The sequence below is a fragment of the Equus quagga genome, chromosome 15 (genome assembly GCF_021613505.1).
Source record: "Equus quagga isolate Etosha38 chromosome 15, UCLA_HA_Equagga_1.0, whole genome shotgun sequence".
NCBI lineage: Eukaryota > Metazoa > Chordata > Mammalia > Perissodactyla > Equidae > Equus > Equus quagga.
Window position 1 is genome coordinate 23,206,066 of NC_060281.1, and position 15,275 is coordinate 23,221,340.

At 55.6% G+C, this 15,275-nt stretch overlaps 1 protein-coding gene across 7 annotated transcripts in view; it reads right to left on the reverse strand.

Moving 5' to 3' along the window:
• Positions 1-15,275, reverse strand: part of FOXP4 (forkhead box P4) — a 50,678-nt gene that overhangs the window by 22,626 nt on the left and 12,777 nt on the right. For all 7 annotated transcript variants that reach the window (XM_046640194.1, XM_046640192.1, XM_046640191.1 and 4 more), the window contains exon 2: positions 9,532-9,754. In XM_046640194.1, the coding sequence (XP_046496150.1) occupies positions 9,532-9,738 (207 nt within the window). In that variant the 5' untranslated portion in view covers positions 9,739-9,754. The remainder of the gene's footprint in view (positions 1-9,531; positions 9,755-15,275) is intronic.

The window sequence follows — 15,275 nt, forward strand, 5'->3', positions numbered from 1 at the left end:
CCTGCCCTGGGGCTCGCGGCTTGGGTGCTGTGAATGACAGCAGGTACCAGAGACTGAAGTGGAGGTGGGCATTGGGCACCAGGGCCCAGAGGAGGGGGCAGCACTGATGAGGCCTGAAGGACAAGTTCACCAGGTGGACAAAGAGGGCGAAGTGTGTTCCAGGCATGGCGACCCCTCACCCCAGAGAGGGGTGAACTGGCCATTGAGTCCAGTGACCTTGAAACCATTCCCAGGGGCAGAAAATCGAGCTGTGTTGGGGATAGTGGCAGGAGAGGCTGGAGGAGCCCACAGGGTCTGAAGCCCTCAAGGGACTTCACCATTCATCCTCTCCTCCCTTCACTCACACCCATGGCCGCCTGCCACGTACAGGCCCTGTGCCTGGAGGAGGTGGGGAGGCGATGGTGGACAACACAAGGTCATTTCACGTAACTTGCTTACAGCCCAGCCCTGACCCAATTTGGGACTCGGTACTACCTAAAGATCACCCTGTAGACGCCCAGGGGTGGGGGTGATGAGCAGACCATGGGCTTGGGGTCAAAGCTCCCCTCCCCAGATAGCCTGGACACATTCATTTAATGCTGCTCCATTCTCCACTCCCCACCACTGCCATCACTGTCCACACATCCAGACCCCCAGCCAGAGATGGTGTTCTAGGAGGAGGGGGGTGTGGGGAGGCCCTCTAGCCCATGATGTCCTCCTCCAGGGTGGTCACCCAAGGGATCAGGTAGGTCTGAGACTTTCTGAAGCCCCACTCAAGTCATATGCTCCACTCCGACGTACCAGGCGACAGCGTCTACACTGCCTGCTGGGACTAGGGCCTGATACATCACTGGACCACCCACCTGAGAGACGTGGGAAATGACAGCCCCCCACCCTGACAGATCCAGCCCCACTTTCTCTGATGATGCTGACCAGGCACAGCCTCCTTCAAAACATAGATGTTGTCAATGGTATCTGCGCCCCCGCCCCAGCCAGCAGCACACAGCAGACACGCTTGTGAAATTCACTTGAGTCTGGGCGGAACATGGAGGCAGGCACAGGCTGACACAGAGTTTAGGAACCAGCCTTTGTATAGCGCCTGGCAGTTTTCAAAGCACTTCTACAAACACTGAGTTGGAACTTCCCAACCTTGGGCTAGGCAGGGCAGATGTCACTGTCTCCATTTTACAGACAAGGAAATTGAAGCCCAAGGTCCCATGGCTAGGAAGCGGAATGTGGACACCTCTGACTGCCCAGCCCCCTTCACCCCACTCGGGGCCTTCGTGATCTCAGGCACAGTCCCGAGAGTCCTGTGAATCCGCCTTCCCTGGGATCTTGTGTGCTTTCAGCTGCCTGGGTGGGAAGGGGAGGTGAAGCTGGTTAAGGTGGGCAGAGAAGACCAGGAAAGGAATCTCCAGGAGGAAGGTGGGCTCAGTTCCCTTCCCTGGGGGCCAGAGATACCCAAATACAGCCCTGGGTGGGAAAAGGCATTTAGAATCCCACACCGGAAGGAGCCATCATGGAGAGCCTGGGCGGAGCGGCGGACAAGAGAATGGGCTCAGGGCAGAATGGAAAACTGGGAGCCATTTGGCCTCTTAAACCTCATTTTCCTCCTCCCTCCACCTCTTGGCCTGAAAACCAAATGCCCAGCTCTGTGGTTTGGGGAGAAAGGTCTAGTTTTCCTCTAAGGGAGGCAGTACTGGTCCATTCTGTGCTTGGACCCTGGTCAAAGAGATCTTGATCCAAATCCCAGCTCCACTGTATACTGAGTGGCCTTGGGTAAGTCACTTCACCTCTTTGAGCCTCAGTTTCTTCTTGTGCAAAATAGGAATAACCTTGGACTCAGCTCACAGGGTTGTTGTGAAGAGCGCATGGGATGATGTACATGGAGTACTCAGCACAGTGCCTGGCGCCAAGTGGGTTCTGGATGGACGTTAACTATTGACATTACTATTAATCTTTCATCGTCCCAGGCAGCTCCTGGTCATTTGTCCGGTGCCACCTGGAAGAACTTGCTAACCAAACGCTCTTCCAGCCTACACCCACCCTCATTCCCCCTCAAGCCTAAGAAGTCAGTCTCGCTAATGAAGCTGAACTCTCCTCCCCCCATCGCCCATGCAGAGTCATTAGCAGGATCTCCACAATTAGGAACAAATGGCTTATAACGGATGGCATCCAGGGAGGGCGGTTGGGGTGGAGGTGAATGAAGCTCATGCTTTGAGGGCAACAGGGAGCTGCTGTGAAAGGAAAAACAAGTCTTGGCACAGTGGGGTCTCTCATCTCCAGGAAGAGAGCACACCCTCATTCCATCTCTGAGATTCAGGGCAGGCACAGGTGTCTCCCTATGGAGCCAGGCGCAGGGCTGCTTACCGGTCCTTTCTCCAGGCTGGAGGAGTCCAGGTCTGACTGGGGGTCCTGCCCTATGGTGTTTGTGTTTGGGAGGGTGGGGATGTGGTGCTCAGAGAAACAAGCTTGAAGGACTGAACTTCGAGAATGGAGAGGCAGAAGCACAGACCATGGGCCTGGTGCACTGGTCATGTTAGAGGGCATCTAGTCTAGTGTTTTCCAAATTGCTAGTCATGATCTAATGGTGGGTCAGGATTCCAATTTAGTGGGTCAAAAAACATAGGAAAACACACATACACACACAAAAGAAAACATCAGATTACCAGGTAAGCATAAGCATTGTGTCATGAAATGTGTGTGCTGGGCTCCAAGGAGAATATTTTTCTTACTGTAGATCTCAAGCACAAAGTCTGCAAAGCGCCGATCTAGTTCACTTTATAGGTGAGGGAACAGAGATCCAGAGAGGGGCAGTGACATGCCCAAAGTCACACAGTGGCAGAAGCAGAACCTGAATCCCCTGGGCCTGCCATGGGGCTCTGCCCAGGGAAGCAGAGCCAGGAGCCGACCAGGCAGGATGGGGGACCCCCTAGCCAATTCTGGTTTCATCTGGACTGTGGTGAGGGGCAGCCGAAATAAACAAAATCCAAACTTCTTCTGTCTGCATCAGCCAATTTCAGCAAAATTGGGATCTCAATTGTCTCGATAATTAATTTCAACTGGGAGCTGGCCAGACTTAGGGGAAGGGGCACTAGGAGTGTGTTTGGGGGCACTGGCCCATCTCAAACCTGAAAAGCACTCGCAGGAAAGCCCATCGCCTCTCCCCCAGGGCCACAGTATGACTTTCCACTCATTTATCAAGAATTCAGCAAGGACTTAACGAAGCCCCGCAGGGCACTCGCACTGTCCTAGACATGAGACACAGTGCACTGGCTTTCACAGGGCTCACATTCTAAAGGGATGAGAAGACACTAAAACACAGGAGCGAGCTAAGAGATGGTGCTAAGCACTACGTGCGCGATGGCTGGCTGGCTACCTAGGCTGTGTGGCCAGAGAAGCTGTCTCTGACGAGACATTCAAGATGAGACAGCAGCTCTCTCAGGGAGAGTATTCACAGGCACAAAGAGCTGGTGCAAGAGCCCTGGGGTGGTTGCTTGGTGCATGTGGACTAAAAACGCCAGTGTGGCCAAGCCGAGTGGCCTGAGAGGAAGTCCCAGAGGTGAGCAGGAGCCAGATCACATGGCGACAATGGTTTTTTATCTCAATCTACACTTGAGGAAAAATTGCCGGAAGATTTTAAGCAAGAAGTGATATAATCTCTGACCGTAGATAGGTAACCCACTGCTAGTAAACAGTAGGTGCCTAATAAGTACTTGTTGATTTGAATTAAGCAGGAAACATCTCTCCATCCACCCCCTGAAATGCAACTCTTCCAGGACCAGAGAGTGAAGGGAAGATGTGCAGGGAGAAGGGTCAGAGGTCACTGGCCCCGACCACTGAGGGTACAGACTGGGGGAGATCCGGGTTCTCCACCAGCCTGGCTTTGTCCTCCAGCAAAGAGACATAAAAATGAAATTACACAGAGAAGGGGGGCAAGGAGGATGGGGGAGAGGAGACCATAAAACCCCCGAAGTGATTCTACACCTTTTTCCCTTGGAAAAAAAAAGCTTTTTGGAAAAGGCTGTAAATTTTTTTTACACCAACCTCGTAAAAATGACACCGGCGCATTCTCAAATTAGAACCATTAAAATGAAAACCAGCAACGCACAGATACAGACAGGCCCACGTGGGTGGGAGACTCATAGCCTGGTTTCAGGACCCCTTCCCCGCCAAGTGTCTCTAGATGCCTGCTCTCTGCAAGGAGCCAGCCTCTCCCCTCAGGAGATGAGAAGTAACAAATGAACCCAACAGTCCTGAAAAGGGAAGGGTGTTCCTCTGAGTGGCTTCTTCGTTTTCTCCCTTCCCCACTGCCTGGTGCAGCCCTAGGTTGCCCCTCCAGCCCCTCTGGGCTGGGAAAGGCAGGGCCTGGGACGTCTGGAAGAGAGCTGAAAGAGTGGGGGATGGCCGTCGCCTTCCTCAGCTGCTCTCCACTGTGCTCAGGGACTCCTTCCAGGCGTGTCGCTGTATCTGTGGAGTTCTCTGGAAGCAGGTCCATTCCCAGGTCTGGGTTCAGAGCCAGCATGAACCCAGCCACTCCGTCCACACTAGCCACTTCTACAGGGGGCTGTAAATGTAGGATGTAGAGTGGAGGCCGTGGGGGACATGCAATTCCCTTCCCAAGGACTCCCTGGGGCTTCTCAGGATAAAGGAGCTCCCCTAGGAGAAAACCTAGCTCACTCACTGATGGGTGGCCCTGGGGTGCAGCCCTCCCCACTTCAATCCTTCACCCTCAGAAGAGGAAACTTTCACCTTCCCTCCCCCAATTCCCCACTCTGTCCCCAAACTCCTAATCAGTAAGGACAAGAACTCTGGGAGAGAGGGGGAAAAAAAGAGGCGGGTCTCAGAATTCCATATCAAGAGGGAAGCCTGCTGGTAGAGTGGGCTGGCTCCTTCCAGGTCCCAAGAAAGCGGGGGGTCTGAGGGTCCCTTTCCCGGCCGGGGCCCTCTCCCCTACCTTTCCCTCCGCTCTTAGCATAGCTCCCTCCTTGGGAAACTTCCTTTATTGTTGGAGGCAGACCCACAAAACAGGGTGGTTTAGTAACCCAGGAGGGGCACAAGAAGGGGAGGTTAAGGCCCTCTCCCGGCCACAGTCCTCTGACAACCCCACCAACCCCACCTGGACAACTCCACCCGGGTCCCCTTGCTACCCTGCCCCCCATTCACCTGCCCTCTGTTCCCAGGCAGAGGAGGGAAGGGCAGGGTCTAACCCCGCCCCACAGATGTTGGAGAGTCAGGGACTTCCTGATGGAAGTTTCTAAGTCTCCCCCTGGGGAATGCAGCCCCATCTCTCCCTCTGGGCCCCCGGCACCTCCTGGGGAGGGGCTCATTCTACAGAGAGAAAAGCAGAGTCCAGAAGGTGTGGGAACAGAGATGAAAGAGTAGAATGTGGGGCATGAGGGTGGGTCCCAAACACTGAAGAAATGGGCCCCAGACCTGAAGACAACTGTTGACAATGTGTGTGGGGTGGGGGTGCGCTAATTCACCTCTGAAGCCTCGCCCTCCCCCCAACCCCCCTAAGTAGCTTGGGCAGAGGAGAGCCAGATGGGGGAGGAAAACTACTCTCTTCCATTCTTCTTTTTCCCCTCGCCCCACTCCCTGACACCCCCGTCTCTCTGGAGGGGGGTGAGTTAAAAGCCCATTAATGTGCAGAGCCCCCCAACCCTTTTCAATCTCCTCACAGGATGTGAACAGGGTGGGAGTTGGCTCTGGTTACCATGGCAACTGTGGTGGGAGTTCCCAGACGCTGGGCAACCCTCCCGTGACCCTCGCTGACCTATCACCCCTGCAACCCGCGAACAATGGGAGTGCAGGCCCTGGGGGCCCAGGACGCCTTTCAGCGGCTGCCAGCAGCTCTGCCTGCCCCCACCCCGCTGGGCTCAGCCCTCACGGCCCCCAAGTCTAGCTCTCCTGGGCCAACGTGCCCAGTCTGGTCCCCAAGACCTCCCCGGGCCCTCCACCTCCCAAAAGCTGGCCCACACTTCTCCCAGCCCTCACTGCCCCCCCATCCCAGAGCCCAAAGGGTATTGGCGGAGTCCCTGGGGACACTCCCCCTTCCCTGAGCCCCACTGGGAACATTTTCATACAGGTGAAATCAGATAAGGCTAAAATGCAAGAGAAACCTTTAAAGAAAAAAGCCATCTTAGAGGGAAATATGGGGCAAGGGACAATGAGGAAGGAGACTTTGCCTGGGTGAGGGCAGCGGATGGACGGGCAGCTGGCAGGTCTGCGGGTCCTGGGTATTCTTTAACAGCAGCTGGGGATCATCAACTCCAGCTGGCCAGCAGGGTGCCTGGTGCAAAATGGGTTCAATGCGTGTCTGCTGAGTGAATGCATGGTCCGAGGCCCCCACACTCCCGCGCCTTCTTCTCGGGCTAGATTCTCCCGTGAGGGGCTGGGATTGGAGACTCTGGAAAGCTCAAGGACAGGGTAGAGGTGCTGTGGCTCTGTCACTCACCCATAAGGGGGTTGGGAGGACGGAGCAGGAAGCTGGGGCCTTGACTGCTGAAATGGAGCAGCCAGCCAGGGACCCTCTCTCTAGTCGACAGGGCCTGGCAGCCAAGCCCCGTCAGCCCCCACCCCTAGCCCCAGCCTCTGTTTAAACAAGCTCCCGGCCTGCTGTTGCATGGAAACGGGGCCTGCTCTTGTTCCAAAGTGACGTGGCTGCCCTCTTCAGCGCTGTTTGTTTCAGCCTAAAGTCCTGTCACCGGCCTGACTTCTGACTCGCCCTGTTTATCTCTCCCACTCCTTTGTCAACTCATTACTCCCAAAGGCCAAGATTGCATTTCCAGGGCTTGTTTACCCAGAGCAGAGGGACAGGGACCAACAGACAGATGGACAGAGGGAGACGGACTCAGAGACCCCAAGACGCACAAGGATGACAGACCGGTGCCGACCCACCGGCAACCTCCGCCCTCTAGAGGGGCTCCTTAGGGCCAGCAGGCAGAGCTGCTTCTGTTTTAAGAGCACTTTTGGGTTGGGAGTGGGGGTGCTCTCGTTCTCTCTCCAACAGACGTCTATTTAGCACCTACTGTGTTCCTCCATTTCCCACAGGGGACCGTGTGAGTGCAGGAGGAGCGGCAAGGAGGCTGGGCTGAGCCCTGAACTAGGAACTGGGAGGTGTGAGGTCTAGCCGTAGCCTTTCCCATTGTCGCCTGGACAAGTCAGTGCCACCTCTGCTGCCCTCTCATCTGCAAGATGGGAATAACAACATCTACCGCTCAGGGATGGGGAGGTGGCCAAATGACACAGTGCTCGTGAACGACCAGAGCACCAGCAGACGCAAGGTATCTGCTTGTTCCTCCTCAGAGAAGGCTGGGGTTGAGAGGGAGGAGGACCCCGCTGGGCCAGGCCCTCTTTCCAATAGGTCTACCCCATAAATAGTCAGGAACAACTGTTGGGGGTTCCAGAAAGTGTTACCCCTAAAGCTCCCCCAAAAGCCTTGGGGGCGGAAGGATGGCCCACGTTCTGTTTCATTTTAATCGAAAATTTCGTAATTTTAATTTTGCAGGGTTCTTTTCACAGTCTGGAGCCAACAAAACCTTTTTAAAGTCTCAAATATTTTCCTTGGCCCCGGGCAGTCCGCCCATAGTGAGCCCAAATGGATAAAACAGCCCTCCGCCTGCCTGCAAATCTCCACCCCAGTTTATTTGTGAAACAGATATAGGATTTTCCAGGACTTTGGGATATTCCCCAAAACAAACAGGAGTAACTGGAACGTGGAATACAGACGGTAAAACATGGCTTGTGTGTGATGCAGAAACCCGATCGGGACAGACAGTTCTGTCTCTTCCCACCCCACACACCTCCCCACTTATCCAGATAGCTGTGTCCACTCTTGTCTTTATGCAAATTTTTACAAGAAACTTTCTAGTTTCAGTATTCCCCCTGGCCGCCCCACCCCCCAACCACATTCAAAATTTTCCTGCAAATTTTTTAGCTCTGTCTGCATCAAGGTGTGGGAGGGAAAGAGTTGGCCATGCCCAATGGGTGGCCTTGGAGATTTCTTGTGGGGTGTGTTTTGTTATTATTTTGATAAAGGGTAGGATTTCGCCCTTTGACCTTCTGTCCCCAGTAAATGGCACAGACTCTGCGGGTCTCTTCCCCGGAGAACCTGCTTAGGAAGGCTTGCGAGATGCCAGCAAATTCCCAGGGACCATCTCCCTGGGGAAAGGAGACAGGCCCGCTCCGCTCAAGTCTCCACTGTTTGCGAGAGGAAGTGATTTTTAAAGTTCTCGATTCTGTTCACATCCTCACGAACCAGTCAGTGTGTGCAGGCATTTCACACCCCACTTGCATCCCCTCCTAACAACCCCCATACTTTAGTTGCCAAGGAGGCCAAGGCTCAGGGAGGCCCAGGACTTGACCAAGGTCACACTGCTGGTAAGGGGCAGGCTGGCACTTAACCTGGGTTTGTTCGATTCCTGTGTTAGTGCTGGCTGACTAGCTCAGTGCAGGGTGCTGGGCATCTGACAGTGCTGCTTCCAGTCTGACCTCTGGCTCCAAGGAGTGTGGTGGGAAAGGGCCCCTTAGGGGCTATGGAGTCGGGGGAGGAGCCCCAGGGTGAAGCTGAGAGAGAGCATGAGGTCAATGTGGGTACACATATCTGTGCACTCAAGAGGCAGAGGTTGGAGCATGGGCCCAGAGGTGCATGCAGGACCCAACTTTTCCGCATTCCCAGCAGAGCCCACAAGGGGCAGTGCCACCAGTAGTGACTCAAGGAGCAGAGTCAACTAAGAGAAGGAGAATCCCAAGGCCAGGGCTGGCTGGGCCGGTTCTCCTGAACTTGTCAAGCGTGATTCTCCCCTTTTCCCCCGGGTGGGGCCAGGACCTGGGGCCTCTGCTCTGTCATCACCCAACCAGGGTCCCCACCCTAGGGCCTCTCAATCCTTGGAGAGTCTGGTCTTGAACTCCTGAACTCTGCAGTTTAGAGTAGGAACGACAGAGGGGTAGGAGGGGAGGGGGGTGCGGAAAAGGGTTCCCAGTTCAAGCCCAGAAACGGCAGCCTGCCTTTTCCCAGCTGCCCTGGCTGCTGATGCCTGGAAGTTTAATCTCTTCACAGCTTGGATCAGGGGCCCAGGCAGAGCTGCAGGTGGTGAATGTTTCATAATACAAATAAAGTGAAGACACCCTGTGTGCGCAGACCCCTCCCCCAATGAGCACACACCTAAGTGGGGTCTCCCTCCCCAACCCTCTTAACTTAGCCAACGTGCCATCGGAGAGTCCGTGTCCACCTCCCAAGATGCACACACACCCTTAAGCGTGCTGCCCAGGCATCTGGGCATTTCTGAGACTGTTCTAGGCTCCATGATCTCAGGGCCCCCTGAGTCCCACTTCTCTCTCTTGGGAACACTGCTCTCTCCCCAGCCTTATGTTGGCCACCAGGACGGGAGGGTGCAGAGAGAGTCCCTGCAGGCTAGACTTTCTCCAGAACATTAAAGCAAGGCTGTTTGGCGGGGAGCAGTGGCACCAGGTCGCTGGGATGCAGTGGGAAGAGACCTGGCCGGCTCCCCTCCCCCTCCCCAGTCCACAAGGAGGGGCGCCCGCTCCTACCTGTTGCTGCTGGAAGTGCAGAAGCTCCGCAGGGCTCATCTCCCCGTTGCTGTCTGAGCCTGTGGCCGCGTCCCTACCCGCGCCGCCTCCGGCTGTGCCCGCAGCCCCGGCCCCGCCACCGCCATCGGCCTGCCCGGAGAGGCTGCCCACGCCGTTCTGCCCAGACGGAGCCGACCTGATTGTCTCCGAGGCGGATTCCACCATCATGTCGCTCTAGCGGGACCTGGAGGGGGAGGAGAGGCACGGGGGAGGGGCTGAGGCTCCAGGCTGGAGGGCAGGCCGCGTTCCACTGGGGGCAGCAACCGATGACCCTCAACACCGCCCCCCAACAACACAACGGCCTCCCTCTAATCCCCCCACCCCCAGCCCTGGGGCATCTCCTCCTCTTCATTCCTGGAGGCTGCCCCTGGGACCCCTCTTGGGGTGTGGCCCCTCCCAAGGGCACCCTCCCCCTAGGCCGGGTAGGGGCAGCTCCAGACTGAAGCTGGGCTGCCCCGCTGTCCCCCCTCCCCTCCCATTTCCTCGACTTCCAGGAGACCCCAGCAGGGAAGGGCAGGAGGAATGCCTTCAACCTGTCCTAAAGCTGTTCTGGCCTCTCCCTCCAGGCCACAGGGGCTTTGGAGAACAGGGAGGGACCCCCGGTGGAGGGTCCTGCAAGGACTTAAGAGTGGATGAGCTATTTGCTGGGACCGAGGTACTGCCTCCCCCAACACACACCTGTAATGGCCTTTGTGTCTGTTCCCCAGGGGCAGGGCCTCTTTATTGCGTCTCCTTCCCCAGGACATAGAAAGGCTCCAATCAGTGTTTGTGCCACAGCAAAAACGGCTGCCATTTGCCCAGCACCTACTGGCAGCCTGATACTTGGCTGGGCCTGGGGCTGTGCAGCAAAGGCAGCGGGGTCCCACTTCTCTGACCTTCCATTCTAAAGCCCTCGGCCCAGCGCCTGGTCAAAGGAGGACACTCTGGAATATTCACTGTTTCCACAGGCACCAAGATTCCTTCTCACGAGAACTGTGAGAGAGAGTTGTTATCATCCCAGTTTTACAGATGGGAAAACTGAGGATCCAGAGAAATAGGGGATTTACCCAAGGTAAAGAGGCAAGGCCTGAATCCCACGCCCTGCCCCGGCTCCCCCAATGGTCTCTCTAGGAGTGGTGGAAACCTCCCCAGAAAGAGAGAGGTACATTTGGGATGGTCAAGGGTGGTGAGGAGGAGACCCCAGGTTCCATCCGCACCTCGCGGAGGTGCCGCTATCTCAGGGCTTGTGCACACCTGCTGTGATGCAGGCGGGGGAACTGCAGTATGCAGAGCTGTTCTCAAAGTCTGGGGTGTCCCCAAGTATCCCCAAAGCCACAGTCCCTTGAGAGGAACAAGGATTTCAGTCAAACAGGACATGGTTGGTGTCTACTACTGGCCTTTGACACTTGTCTTAAAATCCCTAAACCTCAGTTTCTTTGCCTGTAGAAGTAATTAATCCCAGACACTTAAGAGTCCTGGGAAGAGGAAATAAAACAGCCCAGACAAACTATCTGGCAGAGTAAGCTCCAATCAGGTTAAGGCTCTGAGGCTCAGAGAGGTCAAAGACTTGGCCCAGATCACAGAGATGAAGGGGCAGAAGCCACGAGCATCCAGCGGGGCCTGTGGAGCCTGCCAGTGTTCTTTCCTCCCTTCTTGATTCCCTTCTGGCCTAGGCAGACCCCACAACCACCAGGTCTCCCTGAACCTTGCAGGTGGCAGACTAGAGAAACTGCTGGAAGACACTCGTTATTTCCCTAGTGCCCTCCGCAAGGTGGCAGCTCCCAAGAGCATCTCCCTCCTGCCCCCACATTCTTTCACTCCAGAAGAGCTCTTTTCCCTCACTCGACAAGGGGGCCACTTGCTCTGGTTTTGTCCCTGCTGGAAGCAGAGTCGGGGGAAGTGTCAGAGCATGGGGGTAGGGGAACAGAGAGCTGCTAAGGTCCATGGAAACAGAGAGCTGCTAAGGTCCATGGAGAGCCCAGCAGTTCACACATGTGCCACATTACTGCTCTTGTGGTCCCTCTCCATCTGTGACTCAGGTGTCCCAGTGGCTCTGTGTGGCCTCCTGAGGGACCCCATGTTGCTGGAGTGTCCCGTGTTGGTGCATTTCTCTGTGTGTTCCCAAGGGCTTGTCCCCCTCCCCAGCTGCTGCTCCCACTCCTGGGTTCTGCGAGGAGCTGGGCCAGGGGCAAGGGCAGGGTTGGGGGTGATGGTTCGGAAGAGATTGAGCACTTGGTCTCAGGCCTTAATGGCCATGTCAGCCTGAGGGCCAGTGGCTGCCAAATGATGGATGGGGTGGGCGCGATCCTCCACCCGCCAGAGCACAGGGCTCCGGCCCCCCCTCCCCCCAGCCACCCACCCAGATCCCTCTCAGCAGCAGCCTACAGAGCACCTTCCCCCACTCAGGCCTGGGCTCCAGCTACATGAGGGGGATGGGGAGATGGCAGGGGCCCACTCTGCCTTCCCTCTCCCCCAACACTGGCCCTGCTGGGGGTGGAGAGCAGCTGCCTGCCCTGATTCCAAGTCTAGCTTCTCTGAGATCTGAGAACTCTTGGGCCCCAGGGGACAAAGACCAGAGCCTCAGGGGTGTGTGTGTGTGTGTGTGTGTGCACAGGAGAAAGGAAAGAGAATCCAGCAGTTCCCTCCCTGGGGTAAGGGAGAGTGCCCCCTTCCAACACTCACACACACCATAAAGTTGTAGATCGGGCAGCAAGTTTGGAAAAAGGGAGAAAAAAGGAAGGAGGATGCAAACAGAGCTGTCCCTTTCTTTTCTTTTTATTGGGGGGGTGCAGAGCGACACCCAGTGAACGACATAATTGCTGCAATGTGGCGTATAATAATAGCTATTCAAGGGCCGATCATTCATATTAAACAGGGTGAAGCAAGCCTCTCATTTGCATGCTTGAGATTATATGCATTTGAAAAGTCATTTCCGCAGGGTGTATGAATGGCGTTACTTCCCATGGGGCACGCTCTGCCCCCTCCCAGGGCCTTCACCTCCTTCCATGTTCCCACCCACCAACACCCTTGCAAACCTGCAGGTGGCTGAATGCTACCAGGCATCTTCCCACCCTCACCTCTGCCCTGAGACACCTGCCCTCCCAGGATGAACACACCAGCAGCCTCTTGCCTCCTGCCTACCTCTCCACCAGGTGTTGCAATAGCACTGGGGTGTTCCCTGCACTGCGGGTGAGCAGGCTCTAGGTGCCTGGGGCCCAGCCAGCTAGGGAGGGGATGGGCTGGGGTGCTGGAGGCCAGCCTTGATGTGAGTGCCCTGTAACTACAAGGGTGTGGGGGTAGGGAAAGGAAGTCAGCGTCCTTGGGACCCTGGACCTGGGCTAGAGAAGACAGGGGACGGGGGATGGGGTGGCCTGGGCTCAGCCATCACCAGCTGTGATTCCTTTGCCTTCCTCCTTCTCTAGTCCTCAGTTTCCCCACGGAGAGGTAGTCTTGAAGGTCTCTACTGACTTAGAAGCTCCAGGAGTAAAACTCCCTAGTCAAGCATGGGCACATGACGCCACAGTGTTCTAGGGGCTGGTGGAGCCACTGAGGGTCCATTTGAGCCACAGCTGTGGTCCCTTTCCCAAAGGGCTCCACCAGTGTAGACTTGAGCTGCTTGCTCTAGTACTAGGGCAGCACCCTCCCCGAGCCCCCTCTTTGTTTCACTCCTGCCCTTCTGCCTCTCTCCACACACTCCTACCCTCCCATCCCCACTCCTCCCCTAGTCACCCATTTCCTTAGCAAAGAGCAGATGAACACCTGCAGAAGAGGAGAACAGCTCTGGGAATTAGACCACCTGGCTTCCAGGGCCGCTGTGTGACCTTGGGCACGTCTCTGCCTTCACCCAACTCACTTGGTTGCTCTTTTTGTCTTCATACAACAAGCAAGGAAGAGGGAAGTAGGGGTCTTTGTAGGATCTGCCAACATTGAGGCCCTGATCTCCCACTCCGGCCTTCCCAGACCCCTCTCCTACCACGGCTTGGGGGCAGGGGACAGCCACCGTGGCCTGAGTTATTTCAGGCGTTCTAGGATTTCTGTCTGGGGCTCTGGTCCTGCCCTTATGCAGATCCTAGTCTCCCATTTCTCAGGGTTCCCATTGGGGAGCCAGAGCACGTCAGGGCCCTCAGCTAGGCCCCGAAGCTCCGGCAGCTGCCGCCGTCAGAAGGAAGGAAGGAAGGAAGCTGGGTCAAAGCCGCAGCCGCCTCTTCCGCTTGGGGGAGCCTGTGGGCCACTGGGGGCTCCCACTTCCCCCGAGGCTCCTGGCCCTTCGAAGAACCCCGGCGGGCGCGCAGAGAGGGCGGCCTAGAAACTGGCGGGTCCGCCCCGTCCCCTCCCTGGCCGGAAGTGACGAATTATTCCACCTACCTGGGGGCCAAAGGGAGGACCCAAGGGCTAGGGTGCTTTCAGGGGAGGGGAAGAGGAACGGGGAGCCCCATACGCAGAGAAACCTTTTGTGCCTTTTCCGCGGGCCCATATGGCGTAGGGAGTACTAATTATCGTAGCTTTTTAATTAACAATCGCTTAATCTGAGCCGTAACATTTGCCACGACACCCTGCGCCTCGCCGCGAACCCGTGCCGCCCGCCCTGCCAACTCATCAATTAATTTTTATTGACGTTTTCTTCCCCAAACAGGCACAATACCAGGGTTTTCCAATTAACACCTCCGCGATCTCTAATTAGTGCAATTAACAGACTGATGGATGTCGGGAGTTTACCAGCAAGGGAGGGAGGGAAGGGGGGGTAGCCCCCGGCGCGCTCTCGGGGACACGCGTCCCCCAGGGCGCACACGTGCATGCGCACAGCTGGAGACGCGGTACATCCCCAGCTCTCAAGAGAGAGCTGGCAGGTGGGGGCGTGGACACAGATAACCTGTACCCAGAGCAATTGGGGGTGGTTTGAGTTGAAGTTAGGAGACCCTGATTCTAGCGCTCCGGAAACCTATACTCTAGTCGAGGAAACTGAAAGCCTGAGACCAGAAGTTGGGAAACCTGGCATCTAGCCCCAGCTCTATCACCAACTCGCTGTGTGACTTGGGCCAATTCCTCCCTTTTCTCCTCTGTATAATGGAGGAAACTGGACTACACGTGCTATCTATTTATCATGTATACCCCCATCAACTTCCAAGAGAGATTGGGAAGCAGACTGCAATAAAAGACAGATAAAAGCTTCATAAAATATACTATCATGGGGTAGTAGGCAGGAGAATAAACGGACTAAAACCTTAAGCCTGAGGATCTCAAACTTAAGCGCATCAGAATCACCTTGGAGAGCTTGTTAAAACACAGATTGCTGGAACCCAGGCCCAGAGTTTCTGATTCAATAGGTCTGGAGTGGGCCTGAGAATTTTCTTTCTTTTTTTTTTTTTTTTTTGAGGAAGATTAGCTCTGAGCTAACATTCGCTGCCAAGCTCCTCTTTCTTTTCTTTTCTTTCTTTTTTTGCTGAGGAAGATTGGTCCTGAGCTGACATCCATGCCCATCTTCCTCTGTTTTATATGTGAGAGGCCTGTCACAGCATGGCTTGATAAGTGGTACGTAGGTTCACGCCCAGAATCTGAACTGGTGAACCCTGGGCCACCAAAGCAGAACATGTGAACTTAACCACTGCACCACCAGGCTGGCTCCTAGAATTTTCAATTCTAAAAAGTTTCCAGGTGATGCTGATGCTGCTTGTCCAAGGCAACAGGGCTCCAATGACGAGCACTGACTTTAGTTATGAGCTTCCTGG